Source organism: Penicillium verrucosum (assembly GCF_028828655.1).
Source record: "Penicillium verrucosum strain IBT 35672 chromosome Unknown utg000004l_segment0_segment0, whole genome shotgun sequence".
NCBI lineage: Eukaryota > Fungi > Ascomycota > Eurotiomycetes > Eurotiales > Aspergillaceae > Penicillium > Penicillium verrucosum.
The window spans coordinates 193,714-210,151 of record NW_026643213.1 but is presented as its reverse complement, the minus strand read 5'-3'; the positions used below and the strand labels follow the sequence as shown (position 1 = coordinate 210,151).

Here is a 16,438-nt window from a genome sequence, read left to right as displayed (position 1 = left end):
GCTCTCCGGATCGACTACATAAGCAAGAGCCAAGTTTTGCCTGTGATATGTGGAGCTATATGGCTATTTTCTCTATGCTCTACCTTAAATTTCCTCCGTTTCCCACATTTGTTGAAGGTGGGGTTGTGGGTGGTATGGCTGAATGCCTAGGCCCACTACCTGAGAAGTGGAAAGGTCTTTACACACACCCCGGCGGACTCGATTCATGGTATGATCAGTCTCAATCTCCTGATCCAGAACATATCATTGCCGAGAAAATCGCGTATTTCCGTCCCGATGCTGATCTGACCGAGCGGCAACTTGTGGAATCCGTCATGTTGAAAGTCTTTATCTATGAGCCGGAAAAACGGCTGACGGCAAAGGAACTCTTACTAGACCCTTCATTCAGGGCCATCATGGAGCGGTACGGGTGCTGAGACTCGCAATGAAATGAGATATGGCGCCCTCATAAAAGCAGCGGCAGCCAAGATAAGAAAGCCCCCGCAGAGGAACAAACACTACGTAGAGTTACCTAACTAGTTAGTTAACTATGTGACTAACTTAGTTATGTATCCATGGATGTTGTAGCAAAATACGAGCACAATGATGCAAATGATGCAAATGATGCAAATAGTGATTCCGCCAAGGAATGTGAGTGAACGCCTCAGGCACCAACCTATTCCTCTTTCGGACCCCGACCCCAGAATGTCCGTCAAACAGCATCCAATTTGTTCGCATTTGTGCACATTTGTCCACCTTTGATTTAATGACTCGAGAAATAAGAAGTCTAATGCGATCATAGTGGCGCATTTGATTCTGCAAAGGGGCTTGAGTGCCGTGGCTGCCCTTACTAGTTATTCTATATGAACCCGCTCGAACCAACTTCGGTTACTATTGTACTTCAAATACATAACTATCTACAACATAACACTTGGATCTTGGTGAAAAGCACACAAACACCAAGAACTCTAGCTCATCTGCTGAAGCCATGACATCCGCCCCGACAATTCTGGCAACGTGTAAGCAGACACGGTTTCATCTGCTTGATGATAACCCGTCGCAGGAGGTATGGGTAGCCACAACAATAACCCAGATAACCACTGACGCTCAAATTGTTCTTTTGTCAGATTGATGTGGATGGACTCAACATTATAGTCACATCATCTGCACCTGAATCTACCGAAGATGTACCAAAACCAAAGACCAAAGGGAAATCAAAGGCCAAGGCCGCAGGGAGGGAGCTCATCTCAGACGCGCACCTACGACTCAAGGCAGGTGTTCATTATGGGTTGCTAGGTCGCAACGGGACTGGGAAGTCGAGTGAGACAGACCCCCCCCCCGCAAGTACCATTTACAAAGCTCGGTATATTAATGTTACCAGCGCTCCTCCGGGCAATGGCAGAGAAACTCATCCCTGGCATCCCGCATGCGACTCGCATGGCGATTTTGCAGCAGACGGACGAACAGGATGACAAACCTTTTGGCAAAGATCCTAATCAGGACAAAACTGTTTTGGAAGCTGTTCTGAGCAGCGACGAAACTAGGAATGAGGCTGTTCGGATGGCGGAGTGTTCGCATACCTATTCAATTGGAGTTGTACTTGACTGACCTTCCAAGTTCTATCCAAGAGTTTTGAAACTGAAGATCCGATGCAACCTGTGCGGGCGATTCGCAAAATCCGACACCAGAAAGCAGAAAAGCATCTCTTCCTGGCGCACAAAAATGCAAGCCTGAAAAGTGGTGCTCGAGGTCTACAAGCACGGAAAGACTTGAAGGCTGCTGAGGGGAAGCTCGAAACTACTTCGGAGATGTCAGTTGAATTCATTCGAGCTAGCGACTATATCTAACTTCTATTAGGTTGGCCCAGGATGTAGACGCCATCGATGTGGAGACAGTCCAGTCGGATACCCAAGCTGCTGTCGAGACACTACAAAATTTACAGTCTCAACTCGAAGATGTAAGTCTTTGTACGATGGCAGTTCATCTAATCCATTAACGTGAAACAAGATGAAACTTGCCGATATGGAGCAACAAGCTCGTCGTATTCTCCTCGGTCTTGGCTTTAAAGAAGACGGATTCGAGAAGAAAGTCTCTACGCTCTCAGGTGGTTGGCGTATGCGATGTATGCTAGCCAGCGTTCTGGTTCAAGATCCCGATATCATGATCCTCGACGAGCCGACCAATTTCCTGGATCTTCTTGGAGTAGTGTGGCTGGAGAACTACCTGAAACAACTCCGCGACACATCCGAGACAACCATTGTCTTAGTTTCACACGACAGGGATTTCATCAATGCTGTCTGCGAGGAGATTGTCATCCTCCGAGACCAGAAACTGACATATTTCAGAGGGAACCTGTCTGCATACGAGCAAGATTTCGAGGAACAGAAGCTCTACCTAGGGCGCATGAAGGAGGCTCAGGAGCGGCAAGTTGCGCATATGGAAGCTAGTATCCGGGAGAACATGAAAATTGGGAAGAAAACCAATGATGAAAATAAGCTGCGGCAAGCTAAGTCGCGGCAGAAGAAGGTCGATGATCGCATGGGTCTTCAAGTTAGCGCGAACGGGGGGCGTTTCAAGTTGAACCGTGATCTAGTCGGATGGCATCTCCACAATCGAGCTGAGATTGACGTCCCGACAGACGAAAAGGGCGCGACTATGAGTTTGCCCGATGCGACGGAGTTGCGGTTCCCCGGACCGTTGGTATCGCTTGAGGGTATTGTTTTCCAGTACAAGAAGACCGATCGCGTCATCCTAGACGACGTGAACTTGGTCGTTCACTTGGGTGATCGTGTCGGGATCATGGGTCTCAATGGTTCGGGGAAGACGACTCTTCTCCGTGTTCTGACTGGACAGGTATCTCCTTCTAAGGGCAAGGTTTCGACTCACTCCCGGTTGAAGGTGGGCTACTACAGTCAACACTCCGTGGAGGAGCTGCAAGAGCGCGGCCGAGGCGACCCTAGTTTAACTGCACTGGGATTATTGTCAATTGAAACCGAAGGATCCCTGAATGAGGGTGCTATCAGAGGTCTACTTTCTTCGATGGGGTTAGCAGGTCGTATTGCATCTGATGTCCCTGTTGCCAAACTATCAGGTGGACAACTGGTACGTGAAATGTGAAAGACCAACAGAACATCCAAGACAAACTAATAATATTGTCGGATCCAGGTCCGCCTTGCATTGGCTCGAATTGTCTGGAGTGCACCACAGCTTCTCATTCTTGACGAAATCACCACTCATTTGGACTTCCACACTGTCACGGCATTAGCTACGGCGCTCTCCTCCTTCAATGGCGCTGTGCTTCTAATTTCACACGATCGTTTCCTTGTTCGTTCTGTAATCGAGGGCAAGCGAGACACCGAACACAAACTTGATGAAGATTTTGAAGGAGTGGAGGAGGAAGAGACCGAAGAAACGCCAAGACGTCGGTCGGTCTACGTGATTAAACAAGGCAAGATGAACGAACAGAAAAATGGAGTGGAGCAGTTCGAAAAGAGCCTGGTGAAACGGGTGCAGAAGTTGTTACCCTCGGTAGTATAGATTAGTTAGTTATGTTGTAGTTAGTTGATGTAGTTGACTCCATGACCAATTGAAACCTTGGAATGATGAAGATATCATGACTCAGCACGGAGCCCGCCGAGAGACAAGTGCGATAAGAAACATTTCCCCTCATTCCTCCGCGGAGTACCTCTGGCAACCTCTGGCAATATATATTTTGCCTCCAACATGCAACATTTTACTCCTTGAAACTACTTTCTCATGGCTGGCTTGTGCAAACGGTTCTGGTCTTGTCCTAGGGCTGCCCGTCACTGGACCGTACACATTCGACCCCAGAGCACGCGCGCCGCATCAAGACCCAACGCCACCGTCGCCGTTCCTGATCTACCTCCTCCACATCCCTCGGCTAAACCCTCTAAACTCTCAACACTCAAGTCCGCAAAGCCCTTCTCCGAATTCCTTACCGATACTTTTAATCGCCAACATGACTACCTCCGAATTAGCGTCACGGAACGCTGCAATCTTCGGTGTCTGTACTGCATGCCCGAGGAAGGCATAGACCTCTCGCCCTCGGCGAAACTGCTTACGTCCCCGGAAATTCTATACCTGTCCTCATTATTCGTCTCCCAAGGAGTGACCAAAATCCGATTGACGGGTGGCGAACCGACCGTCCGCAAAGACATCGTGCCGTTGATGCAGGATATTGGCAAGCTGCGAACAAATGGGCTTCGGGAACTGTGTCTGACAACCAATGGAATATCATTACATCGAAAATTGGACTCGATGGTGGAGGCTGGGCTGACGGGAGTCAATCTCAGTCTCGACACGCTAGATCCGTTCCAGTTCCAGATCATGACAAGACGCAAGGGATTCGACGCTGTGATGAAGAGCATCGACCGCATTCTGGAAATGAATAAGGTCGGTGCAGGGATCAAGCTGAAGATCAATTGTGTTATCATGAGGGGAATGAACGACCGAGAGATCCTCCCGTTCGTGGAACTGGGCCGCGAGAAACCGGTTGAAGTGCGCTTTATCGAGTATATGCCTTTCGGCGGGAACAAATGGAACCAGGGAAAGATGTTCTCATATCAGGAGATGCTGGATGTCATCCGAGAGAAGTATCCCACATTTGAAAAAGTGGCCGACCACAAGAATGACACGAGTAAGACATACCGTGTTCCTGGCTTCGAAGGCCGCGTGGGATTTATCACGAGCATGACGCACAACTTCTGTGGCACCTGTAACCGGTTACGCATTACTAGTGACGGAAATCTCAAGGTCTGCCTGTTCGGTAACTCCGAGGTCTCCTTGCGGGATATCATCCGCAAGGAGAATGGTGGGAGCCCAATTGACGTGGATGCAATGAACAACCTGCAGCTGTTGGAAACAGTAAAAAGCGCAGCGCGCCTTAGTGACGAAGGCGGCTTGGTGAATGAGCGAGAACGTGAGATTCTTGATATCATCGGCATGGCAGTGAAACGAAAGAAGGCGAAACACGCGGGCATGGCGCAACTAAAGGACATGAAGAACCGCCCTATGATCTTGATTGGTGGGTAGCGATGTTCTTTTTCTTGATCCTTTTTTTCTTTTTCATGATTGGAAACGCTTTACGACCTGTAGATCATCTCAGATGAACATATCTTTTGGATTTCAAGAAATTGATATATTTGGACATTGTTTATTGAATCATTGTGCTGATAGATGAACTAGATAATAAACCGAAACCATGGGGATTAGGGTCTCACCCTTGGTCAACCATACCAGTACATATGCTTTCGCATCTCTCTACAATTTCCCAAGCTCGTCTCTACCACTCCGGACGATCTAAACCAGAGACCAAATCCCCCTCTCTACCCACAACCTCAGACGCCGACCTCCCTCACCTCACACCATCCAAGACCGTCCATATGACCCAGATCACCGAAAAGCCCGAAACAAAACGCGTCGCCACAGCCGCCTGCACCGTCTCCTTCTCGAACTCCCGACCCTGGGAAATCCTCCGCGAAGGCCAAACTACACACAAAGGCGACGTCTTCAGCGTTGCCCGGATCGCGGGTATCATGGCCGCTAAAAGAACGCCTGATATTGTGCCTCTTTGTCATCCCGGCATTGGTATTACCGGGGTCGAGGTTAGCGTGGAACTAGTTGAACCTGGATCGAACAGGGATCATGGTGCTATGCATGTCGTGGCGTCGGTCAGCTGTTTTGGTCGTACAGGGGTGGAAATGGAGGCTATGACAGCTACTATGGGTGCGGCTTTGACGGTTTATGACATGCTTAAGGCTGTGGATAAGGGGATGATTATTGATTCTGTTCGATTGTTGGAGAAACAGGGTGGGAAAAGTGGGCATTGGGTGCGGGAATGAGTATACTACGTAGTTGACATAGAGTAGACATTCGACTGCTATATTTATATCTGGTTATATTATTGTAAGAAGGGAAAAAGGATGGAAAGCAATATCTGACTGGATGATCTCATCATTTACCTATGGGGATCAGCTGATATAAGACCTCAATTAGAAACAAACCCCTAGACTATCACCATCTCCATGGGCCTTCAGTTGAATTGATATTTCACCTTTTTCAAGATTATCGGCAGAGGGTTCCGACTATTCTCGTCAATCTATTGGCTCGTGTGCTTCTATTAGTAAAATAAAACACTGTGGTTCGTGACATAAAAGATGCCTGTCAGTTCGCTGCCACTTACTTACTACCACTACCACTATAATTCAAACCGTTGAAAATACTTCTATTCCTTACTTATTTCAATCTATTTGGTCGCTTTGCATCATCCATTCCGGTGGGCTCAATTAGTACAAGCAATCAGCATGGTAACCGGCGATTTCGACACGACTCGTGTCTTCCAAGGCACTCCGTATGTCAACGGCAAGGCTTCAGGGAAGCTTATCACAAGCGACTTGGAGCTGAGCTTTTGGGGTGGCGTTAACCCTCAGACGAGCGAGGTTATCGATCAACACCACCCATTGAGCGGACAGCATCTTCAAGAAGCCATCCTCGCTATCCCCGGCGGACGTGGCTCATGTACCGGTAGTACAATCATCCTGGAACTTCTACTGAATGGCAGAGCACCTGCCGCGCTGATATTCGAGCGGAGGGAAGACATTCTCACCCTGGGTGTGATTGTTGCAGAAGAGATCTTTGGAATGGCCATTCCAGTCGTGACGCTTGATCCGATTGACTTTCGACACCTTATCAAGTTCAACGGGCGTGATTTTCATGTTCTCAATGGCCAGGTATCCACAAACAACCTTCTGGATACAATGGTCAAGGGCTCATCAGTGGTTGGTGTAACTGAACCCGGAATTTCGACCGATGGAATCAAGCTCACGGATCTGGACACCGCGTTTCTCAACAACGTGTACGGAGATGCCGCCCGTGCAGCAATGCGGATCACTTTGAGACATGCGGAAGTCTTGGGTGTCACCGAGTTGATGGATGTCACGCAAGTTCACATCGATGGCTGCGGCTACACGGGTCCAGGTTCTCTCGCCTTCGCGGAGAATCTTCGGGATCGTGGTGGAAAGGTTCGAGTCCCAACATCGATGAACTCCATTTCGGTTGACAAAACCCTTCGACGCGTTCAAGGTATCAGTGAAGACTTCAACAATGCGGCTGTACGACTGGCTGACGCATACACCGACATGGGGGCTCAACCAACATTTACATGTGCACCTTATCAACTTGACAGTGCGCCAAAGTATGGAGATCAAATAGCCTGGGCCGAGTCAAATGCAGTTGTCTACGCCAATAGTGTGCTCGGTGCAAGAACCATGAAATATCCTGACTTCCTGGACGTCGCGATTGCTTTAACTGGTCGCGCTCCGAAGGGGGGCCCGCACGTTCAAATCAACAGACTGGCCTCGGTGATTGTGGAGATTCCTAAAATTTCACCGGAGGAAGTTGATGATTCCTTTTACCCTCTGCTGGGATACCAAGTCGGAACATTGTCCACGAGCGAAATTCCCGTCGTGATCGGAGTCGAGTCATTCGCCCCGACTGAAGATGACCTGAAGGCCTTCGGGGCAGCATTTGCGACTGTTTCTAGTGCTCCAATGTTTCATATGGTCGGGGTGACCCCCGAGGCACCCAGCCTCGAGGCTGCGATAGTGAAGGGGTCAACTGTGCGTTCCATACGTGTACAACATGGTGATTTGATCCGATGCTGGGGCTCTCTAAACAGTGCACCAAGAGGCCAACCAGTTGACTTGGTATCCCTGGGTAATCCGCACTTCTCATTGTCTGAAATCGAGACCCTCGCGGAGCTCTGTAGGGGCCGCACCAAAGACAGCCGGGTTACGGTGATGATAACATGTGGGCGAGCGACATATGCCTCGGCCTGTCGAGCTGGTCTGGTAACTGAATTGGAGATATTTGGAGTTCAATTTATTACGGACACCTGTTGGTGTATGATCACTGAACCGACCATTCCCCAAACTACGAATGCTATTATGACAAATTCGGGGAAATATGCACACTACGGCCCTGGTCTCACTGGGAAAAGCTTCTATTTTGGAGGTCTTGTCAGATGTGTTGAGGCAGCGTGTGGAGGTAACTATGCTGAAAGTAGACCACATTGGATGAAATCTGGACCTTGCGAGGGTGCTGGGCATGAAATGATGTCCACCGATTCCAACCTATCGCCATGATTTTCGTTGTGTTTCTTGAGTGTCTTGGAGGGCAATGCTTTAATTGTATAATCGTTGCATTTGCAATTGTTGATAGTGGCTATTATATCTCCGGATCAGGTATATAAGGGGTATTCTCCCTCTCAGCCCTATAACTATAGACTACTTCACCTACTTCACCTACTTCACCTACTTCACCTACTTCACCTACTTTCATTTCTTTTTTCCCCTTTGACCAATAGTCCTTTATATATTGGTTATATTTATTTATATATTAATGTATTGATGTATGATTTATTATATACCTAACCATCATTCTTTTCTACTTACATTTCTGTATGGCCTAAGCTAAGAAATTTCTGAGCCCACATAACTCGAATTGGCCTAACTTTTCGACCGTTCAGGTTTTCCTTTTTTTCTCTTTTCTTCCATTTGATATTGAAATTCTTATTAATTCTCCATTTTGAGGTTAATAAGATTCGAAATATCTCGAGTTTTGTGCGTTTTGGTTGAAAAATCCTACGAAAAAAATTGTTACATCGACACCTCAACGCCTCCAACGGCAAATAATTCAACACACAGCAAGGACTGGGGGTTTAACAAACCCCTGGCGAGTTTGGTCGCCCAATCAAGTAATGCATGCATTGCCAACCTGTAGGTGCCCCCGATCTACTTGCTCATTGAATTTTCCTAACCACTTCATCATACAGTCCGCAAGTGGTGGAGGCATATCTCGAACGCCATAATGGCAGTCCTCCCACCCTTGAATTTTTTGACTCTACACTATTTCTATTTTACTGCTACATGCATGATCGCCAGTGTCATTTTCTACTTGACATCGACCTCATGGCAGAGCGTTGCCTATGTGGACTCCATTTTCATGTGTGTCAGTGCCATGACTGGTGCTGGATTGAATACGGTACGAAAACTGAATCTCATGGCGATATGTATCGTACTGAACCTAACAACCCAATCACCAGATGGACCTGTCATCTCTGAACACCTTCCAGCAAGCAATTTTGTTCACCTTGCTTATCCTGGGCCATGCCATTCTCATTTCTCTTACCGTACTTGTAGTACGTAAGAGGGCCTTCGAGGCAAAGTTCAAAGGTGTCTCCGAGGAGCGAGAAAGGACCCGATCTATTCGTGGCCCCTCGCAAGTTGAACTGCAGGTCCAGGAACCCACTCAGGGAAGCACCGGGATTGTTCTCTCCGGCGAGAACGCCGAAGGACATGGCTGTCACCCACGCCCAAAGACATCCGTGCTGGTCCAAGAGAGCCCGGGAGAGCCATCATCCCGTGAAGAACAGCTGTGGGTGGATGATGATTCGAGGAATGGCTTCAAGGGATTGCTCCGCGGAACACATAAGTACATGGCCTCCAAGGGTCTCGTGTCCCGCAACTCTCAGTTCCACGATCTCACCCCCGCTGAGCGTGACGAACTAGGTGGTGTGGAGTACAAGGCTGTCTCGTTTCTGTCTGTGGTTGTGTTCCTTTACTTCATCCTATTCATTATCTTCGGCATGATCGGTGTTGGTGGTTGGTTGGAAGTCAATGATCCCGCCGTGACACGCACGAACGGTCTCTCGCCTTTCTGGACGGGTGCTTTCTTTGCTGTTTCTGCTTTCGTGAACAGTGGCATGTCGCTCTTGGACACTAATATGACTGCTTTGCAGTTGAAGTAGGTGGCCTTCACCCCTCATTGTCAACCGTTACTGACCATCTCTAGGGCTTACCCACTTCTCGCAATGGGTTTGCTGATTCTCGCAGGAAACACCCTCTTCCCTTGTTTCTTGCGGTTCATTATCTGGGCTATGAGGATCATGCTTCCGGATCGACCGGCATGGCAATCGTGGCGTATTACACTTGATTTCATCTTGGAGCATCCTCGAAGGGTACGTCAAGTTGCATTACCCTGATAGCTTGCAGAGAGATAGACACTTATCACGAACCCAGGTCTATACGAATCTCTTCCCCGCTCGCCATACGTGGTATCTACTCGGCACGATCATCATTCTGAACGGCATCGACTGGGCGGCATTTGAGCTGCTGTCTATTGGAAACAAGGACATCGAGAGTCTTCCTACCGAGTACCGTGTATTGGACGGACTCTTCCAAGCCCTAGGTTTGTCAATCGATATCACCGCCACCGTCATATCTGAATCAAGCTAACAAATTACCTCGAATAAAGCGGTGCGCGCTGGTGGATTCTACGTTGTAACCATTGCCAATCTTCACCAGGGTCTCTTGGTTCTCTATGGTAAGTGCTTTCAAATCCTCGTCGGATTGTCATGCTAACACACCCTCTAGTACTCATGATGGTAAGACATATTAGTCTCCTATCCTATACGCTAAACCCCGAACCTGAACTAACAAACTCACCCAGTACGTCTCCGCGTACCCAGTAACGCTGACAATGCGGTAAGTAACCTAACCCATGAACACCCACGCCAAATGAACCCCCAATCTAACACCCACACAGCAACACAAACGTCTACGAAGAACGCTCGCTAGGAATCTACGCGCACGACGAATCCCCCGACTCTCCAGCAAACACAAGCCGCAGCAACGTAGTAATGGATCTAATCCGCCACCACCTCAGCGGCCAAGGCCTATCCGAGACTTCACGCGGCTACTTCGTGCACCAACAGCTCCGCTCCCAGCTCAGCCATGACCTGTGGTGGATCGCGCTGGCCGTGTTCTTCATCGCCATCCGCGAGTCGGACCACTATCAATCCCAGCCGGTGGCTTTCTCCACATTCAATATCATTTTCGAGGTCGTCTCTGCTTACGGATGTGTGGGTGTTAGTCTTGGCTTCCCGGGGAAGAATTACTCGTTCTGTGGTGCCTGGCATTCTACTAGCAAGTTGATTCTTGCTGCTGTGGCGTTGCGTGGTAGACATCGAGGTTTGCCCGTGGCAATTGATAAGGCTATTATGTTGCCCAGTGAGTCTTTGGCATGGGCTGAAGAGGAGGATGCTGCTATGCGGAGGGATCGGTCTAACGCTAGGGCTCAGGAGCATGGGCCTGTTGGGTCTGTTTAGGCGGTGCATTCTTTTTTGAGATACCCTCCCCCTGTTTTCGCTAGTTGATTTATTGGTCCGCTTTACAAAGCGTGGATTTATGAGACATATGATGATATGAAGCTTGTTAAGATAAATGATTTCTTTTGTAGGACTGAGTTAGCTACCCATGGTGTATCCTGGTAAACAAAGTAGACATATGCAATAACCGTGGGAAGTAGATGGACATGGACGTGAACAAGGAGATATACAAATTAAAAAACAAAACTGGACGATCTACTCGTCCTCCATCTCCAGCTCATCTTCATCTTCACTCTCGATCTCGGCTTCCTCCTCGCTCTCCAATTCCTCCTCATCCTCATCCTCATCCTCGCTGCCATCATCACTGCCAGCAACACCGCCCATATCCTCATCCTCTCCACCGTTCTTCTTCGCCTCCTCTCTCCGCTTCTCTTCCTCAACACGACCTTCTTCGAGGACAGCAGCACGTTCCGCACGCAGCTTGCGCTGCGTCTTAACGAACGCACCAACAGGAGTAGACTCCCAGTCAACATCCTTAAGGAAAGAGTCGACACCAGAGCGGTTACGGGGAGCGTACGAAACGTTCAGACGACGCTCCTCGATCCAACGGGCATTGGTCTCAACTTTCTGCACGAGCAACAGGATCATCTGGTTGATCTTGGCGTTCTTGTTTCCACCGCTGCGGGCAGAGACCTGCTTCAGCCAGCGCTTGAGGGAGACAATGACGGGCACGGACAGTTCCGGGAACGCAATGTGCTTGGACCACAGGACAAAGAACTCGGAAAGGAGCTCGGCGACCTGCTCACCGATGCCGTCCTGGTAAGTGCGCGAGCGCAGGTAGGATTTGGGCGCGCGGATCGCTGTGTTGAAGTCCAGGGGCTTAAGCGTGCTGGACTTGGGGTGCTTGCGCATCTCCGCTGAGGTCAGGACCTCGAGAAGTGAAGCGGAGAGCGGGATATAGGTGCCTGTGGCGCGAGAGATGCGGAGCAGGGAGCGCGTCAATTGGAAGCGCAGGGGGAAGTACGTGGCGGTTGGAATGAGGCGCATGGCGCCCAGGGTGATTTGCACGACGGGGTAGATGAGGGGACGCAGAGCGGATTGCTTGCCGATTTGAGCTTCGACAAGGCCATCGCAGTGCTGTGAAAGCACTCGGGACCAGAAGTCCAGCGAGTGCACGTATTGCCAGTTGTAGATGGTCTTGTAGGACTCCTTGGAGGTGTTGGTAATGCTCTTGCGCAGATGCATGGCCAGCTGACGGATGAAGGAGAATCCTGCTGTGTATGAGACGTTCTGGTCAATACCCCAGATTTCGGCCGCGGAGTTCTTCATCAAGTTCACACCGGCTAGCGTGTGCACCGTTGTGTTGCGGCTACCCTTAACAACACCCTCGTAGGTGGCCTTGAGCACACTCTCCCTGATACCTGCATCTCCCAGAACCATAAGGCGGCGCAGAATCAAGAAACCTGTGATACGGGTGGCATCGGCCGTGGACACATCAGCCCAAATTCCGACGACAATCTTCACGAGTGTCTTCAGCACCTTGCGGAACTGAAGAAGATAAGGCAGCATAGGCTCAATTGACGCGAGGGTCAACTTGAGTGTCGATGCATCAGACAAGTTGATCAGAAGCTGGTGAACTGAAGCAGTGTGCGATTTGATCAGGGGTGTGAGAGTCTTGAACTTCTTGGAATCCAATGACACCCTGATCTTGCCAGAAGCGCTCTCCTTGACGGGGAGATGGTGGGCCAAGACCTTGGGGATGGTGTTGAGGGCCGTGACGAGAACCTGGTGGTACACGTTCTTGTCGGAGATGGTGTATTTTTGCTCGGGGGCATCGGGGTCATTGACATAGGCGGCCGCACGGAAAGCGAGCACAGCCTGGCGCATGGCTCGGATCGAGTTCTGCTCCTCCATCAACTTCTGCCACTTCTTGACCATCTCAATGGTCAAGGTCTCATCCTCAGGCTCCTCCTCTTCCTTCTTGGACTTCTTCTTCTTCTTCTTGGCGGGTTCCTCGTCTTCGGGTTCTTCACTTTCGCTCAGAGCGTCGACATCCGAAAGATCGCCTTGATCACCGAAATCGAGCAGTTCAGAGTCGTTCTCCTTCAGATATTTATAGAACTCAGGGTCCTTGTCCTTCAATGACTCCAGCTGGTCCTTGTGCTCGTCATAAGCATCGACACTGTCCTCATCACTCTCGCCCTCAGAAGCCTCAGCGTCCGCCTGTGCCTTATCTTCTGAGCGCTTGCGCTTGCCGATCTTGGGGGTGGTATCCTTCTTGCTGGCCTTCTTTCCCTTCTCTTCGGGAATATCAAAGCCGCCAGCGAAGAAGTCGTCAACGTTCATTTCGGAAAAGGCATTTTCTTTCTTCGCTTGCTCTGGGTTCTCCGCTGCGGCGGCTTCGGCTTCGGCGCGGCGAGAAGCACTTTTTTCCTTGCGCTTGTCGTTCAGTTGGTGTCTCTGCTTGATTTTGGCATTGGCCTTGCGTCGCTCAAGGACATCGGGCAGACGGTTCTGCACGAACTTCTTGGTCGATTTTTTGCCTCCAACCATTTTGAGATATTAATGCAGAAAAGAGTCTGCAAATGTAGCTTGGTCGGGAAATGGCTGGTCAAAAAAAAATTTGGGGAGAAAATCGGCGGGTCCGCCTTTCAGACCGCCTTTGGCATTGGGCGATAACGTCCAGACAATCTACAAGACAACAGACAACCTTCGATTACAATTGACGACTAACGACTTAACGATTATTGTACATATCGAGAATTTGACAAAAGAAATGTACTCTCAACGCCCACTTTCTTATGCGCCGACCCCCTACAGCTACACACCTAATCCCGCCCGGTCGGCCACAATCAACCTCGATGAAGTATGGACCCTTGTCTCCGCATTCATAATCATATTGACTAATGCAATGCCACTTGTCTTAGGAAGTCAAACTAGCATCCAGCTCAGCCGAACGTGACTTATACGAATCACTAGCCGAAATCTACAGCATCATCGTCACCCTCGATGGACTCGAGAAAGCATACATCAAAGATGTGGTCACCGAGGCAGAATATACCGAGACATGCACACGACTCTTGAAGCAATACAAGTCCAGTCTTGGAGACGAAACAGTATCACGGGAGTTCGTGGATCTAGAAACTTTCAAACGGACCTGGGGTGTGAGTGTTCATCTCCATTTTACCCCGCAAAACTCCAAGACATCTCTAACACCAGATGGACAATATAGTTAGAATGCCCACGAGCCACAGAGCGATTGCGCATTGGTCTCCCGGCCACAGTCGAGCAAGCTCCTCACGGCGCACCAACATCTAGTATGGGCACAGCGGCGACGGGACCGGCTGGTGGTGCCTCGGGTAGTCTTATTCTGGCTGCAACTGAGAACTTCATCACCTTCCTCGATGCATTGAAACTCAACATGGTATCCAAGGATGCACTACATCCACTTTTATCGGAGGTGATTCAGTCTGTGAACAAGGTAACAGATACGGATTTTGAAGACCGCGGCAAGATCATTCAGTGGTTGATCGCATTGAATCAAATGCGAGCTACTGAGGAATTGAGCGAAGACCAAGCGCGTGAACTTGCATTTGATATCGAACAAGCTTATCAGGGCTTCAAAGCGACGTTGAACTGATTGGGGGATCATTTACTTGGCGCACCGGCGTTCATATGGATAACAGAGATACCATTGGATTTTTTTCATGTATTAACATGATCATTAGTGATTGCTAGCTTAATATACCCACTCTGGCTTGTTTTTGGTTGAGTCTTCTTGTATAGGTACAGCGATTAGGCTCGTTCTTCAATATCATGAGTAGTTACTCCTCTGTTGATATATTGATGCCTGATAATCGAGGCGACGGTCAATCCGCGGAACGGCAGCGCTAGCCTTTCCTCTTTGGGAATATTTTCTTCTTTTTTTCTCCGCCACATTTCGCGATTCTCCGGGCTCTGAGGCCAATACGTTGCTTTACGTTCCTCTCCAGCAATACCTAGAGAATATACAGTTATCATCATGATCAGCGCTACAGATGAGCCTCTACATGGTTAGTTCACAGTCTACCCCTCTAGTCCATTCGGTCCACAAAAGATAATGGAACTGATAAGCGCAGTGCTTGACCTCCCGCAACTCTACCAGAAGCCCTCGGGAACTGATCTCGTGAAAGCTTTAGCTCTGTTGAGCTTACAGCCTCGCACCTTTGGCACGACCGCTGATGTCGTCAAAGGCCCCGCAGTCCAGCCTGCCGGAGTGACTCGGTATCTCACATCCATCATCGCGAGTCCGCTAGCATGGCTCGATACCGAGGAACTCCGGGAGGCAATCTGGGATGCGGCCGCTGCACGGCTAAGTGAGCGGTCTGGTCGATCCGGTAAGTAGACCACCATCTATCCATCTGTGTGCGGTGATCCCGCTGACCGTGACTCATCTCCCACCAGCTATGTCGGCGATGTCTCGAATCTTCAACGTGCCTAGCGGCTCCGGCGAACAATACACACTGACCCTCCATGAACCGTCAATCACGGCGGACAATCTCGGTATGAAGACCTGGGTATCTTCCTATCTTCTCTCGCGCCGGCTTCACAACCTTGGATCGCCACCAGCACTTGTTCCCTCAGCGTCCGCTACTCCCTCCACATCGAACCCCCAGAAACCTCTGCGGGCACTCGAACTCGGTGCTGGAACAGGCTTGGTCGGACTTTCTTTTGCAGCTCTGCAGGGTGAATCTGCCACCGTCCACCTCACCGACTTGCCCGATATTGTCCCCAACCTCGCCCATAACGCCGCCTTGAACATAGAACTCCTCGACAGAACTGGGGCAAATGTCACCACCGGTTTGCTTGACTGGTCGGTCGCGCCGTCGCCCCTTCCAACTGCGGAAGAGCAGTTTGATGTGATTCTCGCCGCGGATCCATTGTACTCGCCCAACCATCCCAAATGGTTGGTGGATACCATTGATCCCTGGCTTAGCCGTGGGCTTGGTGCGCGAGTCGTGGTGGAGATGCCGCTACGAGATGCATATCTGCCGCAGGTGAAAGAGTTCCGACAGCGGATGGGCGAGTTGGGGCTGGCTGTGGTTGAGGAGGGCGAGGAGATTGGCTATGATGACTGGGAGAGTGCGGATGGAGGCGCATTAGCCGTCAACTGTTGGTGGTCGATTTGGGGATGGAGTGAAAGGGTATAATGGCAGTACTGCCAGGTCATATTGGGAATGGTGACCAAACGACATGACGAATCATAACGATACACGATAGATTAGAATAGGGATT

At 49.8% G+C, this 16,438-nt stretch overlaps 8 protein-coding genes across 8 annotated transcripts; 7 read left to right on the top strand and 1 right to left on the bottom strand.

Moving 5' to 3' along the window:
- Window positions 1–47: 47 nt before the first annotated feature.
- On the top strand, window positions 48–614 carry N7516_009566 (uncharacterized protein; the record flags this gene model as incomplete). Its single annotated transcript, XM_057222285.1, has 2 exons — window positions 48–403; window positions 545–614. Coding segments are annotated over 2 exons (426 nt in total), but the record flags the coding sequence as incomplete, so codon positions are not given.
- Window positions 615–967: 353 nt separating this feature from the next.
- Window positions 968–3,516, top strand: N7516_009565 (ABC-F family ATP-binding cassette domain-containing protein; the record flags this gene model as incomplete). Its single annotated transcript, XM_057222284.1, has 7 exons — window positions 968–1,045; window positions 1,107–1,299; window positions 1,361–1,549; window positions 1,597–1,789; window positions 1,837–1,936; window positions 1,987–3,081; window positions 3,145–3,516. 7 exons carry the CDS (start codon window positions 968–970, stop codon window positions 3,514–3,516), a joined length of 2,220 nt encoding a protein of 739 aa, XP_057069505.1.
- Window positions 3,517–3,735: 219 nt separating this feature from the next.
- N7516_009564 (molybdopterin cofactor biosynthetic protein) lies at window positions 3,736–5,840 on the top strand (the record flags this gene model as incomplete). The annotated part of the gene is made up of 2 exons (XM_057222283.1): window positions 3,736–5,023; window positions 5,185–5,840. The coding sequence occupies 2 exons, from the start codon at window positions 3,736–3,738 to the stop codon at window positions 5,838–5,840; spliced, it is 1,944 nt and encodes a 647-aa protein (XP_057069504.1).
- Window positions 5,841–6,302: 462 nt separating this feature from the next.
- On the top strand, window positions 6,303–8,141 carry N7516_009563 (uncharacterized protein; the record flags this gene model as incomplete). The annotated part of the gene is made up of 1 exon (XM_057222282.1): window positions 6,303–8,141. One exon carries the CDS (start codon window positions 6,303–6,305, stop codon window positions 8,139–8,141), a length of 1,839 nt encoding a protein of 612 aa, XP_057069503.1.
- Window positions 8,142–8,755: 614 nt separating this feature from the next.
- On the top strand, window positions 8,756–11,164 carry N7516_009562 (uncharacterized protein; the record flags this gene model as incomplete). Its single annotated transcript, XM_057222281.1, has 8 exons — window positions 8,756–8,774; window positions 8,831–9,039; window positions 9,101–9,801; window positions 9,850–10,015; window positions 10,077–10,245; window positions 10,312–10,380; window positions 10,526–10,541; window positions 10,603–11,164. The coding sequence occupies 8 exons, from the start codon at window positions 8,756–8,758 to the stop codon at window positions 11,162–11,164; spliced, it is 1,911 nt and encodes a 636-aa protein (XP_057069502.1).
- Window positions 11,165–11,419: 255 nt separating this feature from the next.
- Window positions 11,420–13,717, bottom strand: N7516_009561 (mRNA-binding ribosome synthesis protein NOC2; the record flags this gene model as incomplete). Its single annotated transcript, XM_057222280.1, has 1 exon — window positions 11,420–13,717. The coding sequence occupies one exon, from the start codon at window positions 13,715–13,717 to the stop codon at window positions 11,420–11,422; it is 2,298 nt and encodes a 765-aa protein (XP_057069501.1).
- Window positions 13,718–13,940: 223 nt separating this feature from the next.
- Window positions 13,941–14,804, top strand: N7516_009560 (ESCRT-I subunit protein VPS28; the record flags this gene model as incomplete). Its single annotated transcript, XM_057222279.1, has 3 exons — window positions 13,941–14,030; window positions 14,092–14,328; window positions 14,397–14,804. 3 exons carry the CDS (start codon window positions 13,941–13,943, stop codon window positions 14,802–14,804), a joined length of 735 nt encoding a protein of 244 aa, XP_057069500.1.
- Window positions 14,805–15,185: 381 nt separating this feature from the next.
- On the top strand, window positions 15,186–16,353 carry N7516_009559 (S-adenosylmethionine-dependent methyltransferase; the record flags this gene model as incomplete). The annotated part of the gene is given in 3 exon segments (XM_057222278.1): window positions 15,186–15,216; window positions 15,229–15,540; window positions 15,608–16,353. The coding sequence occupies 3 exon segments, from the start codon at window positions 15,186–15,188 to the stop codon at window positions 16,351–16,353; spliced, it is 1,089 nt and encodes a 362-aa protein (XP_057069499.1).
- Window positions 16,354–16,438: the final 85 nt, after the last annotated feature.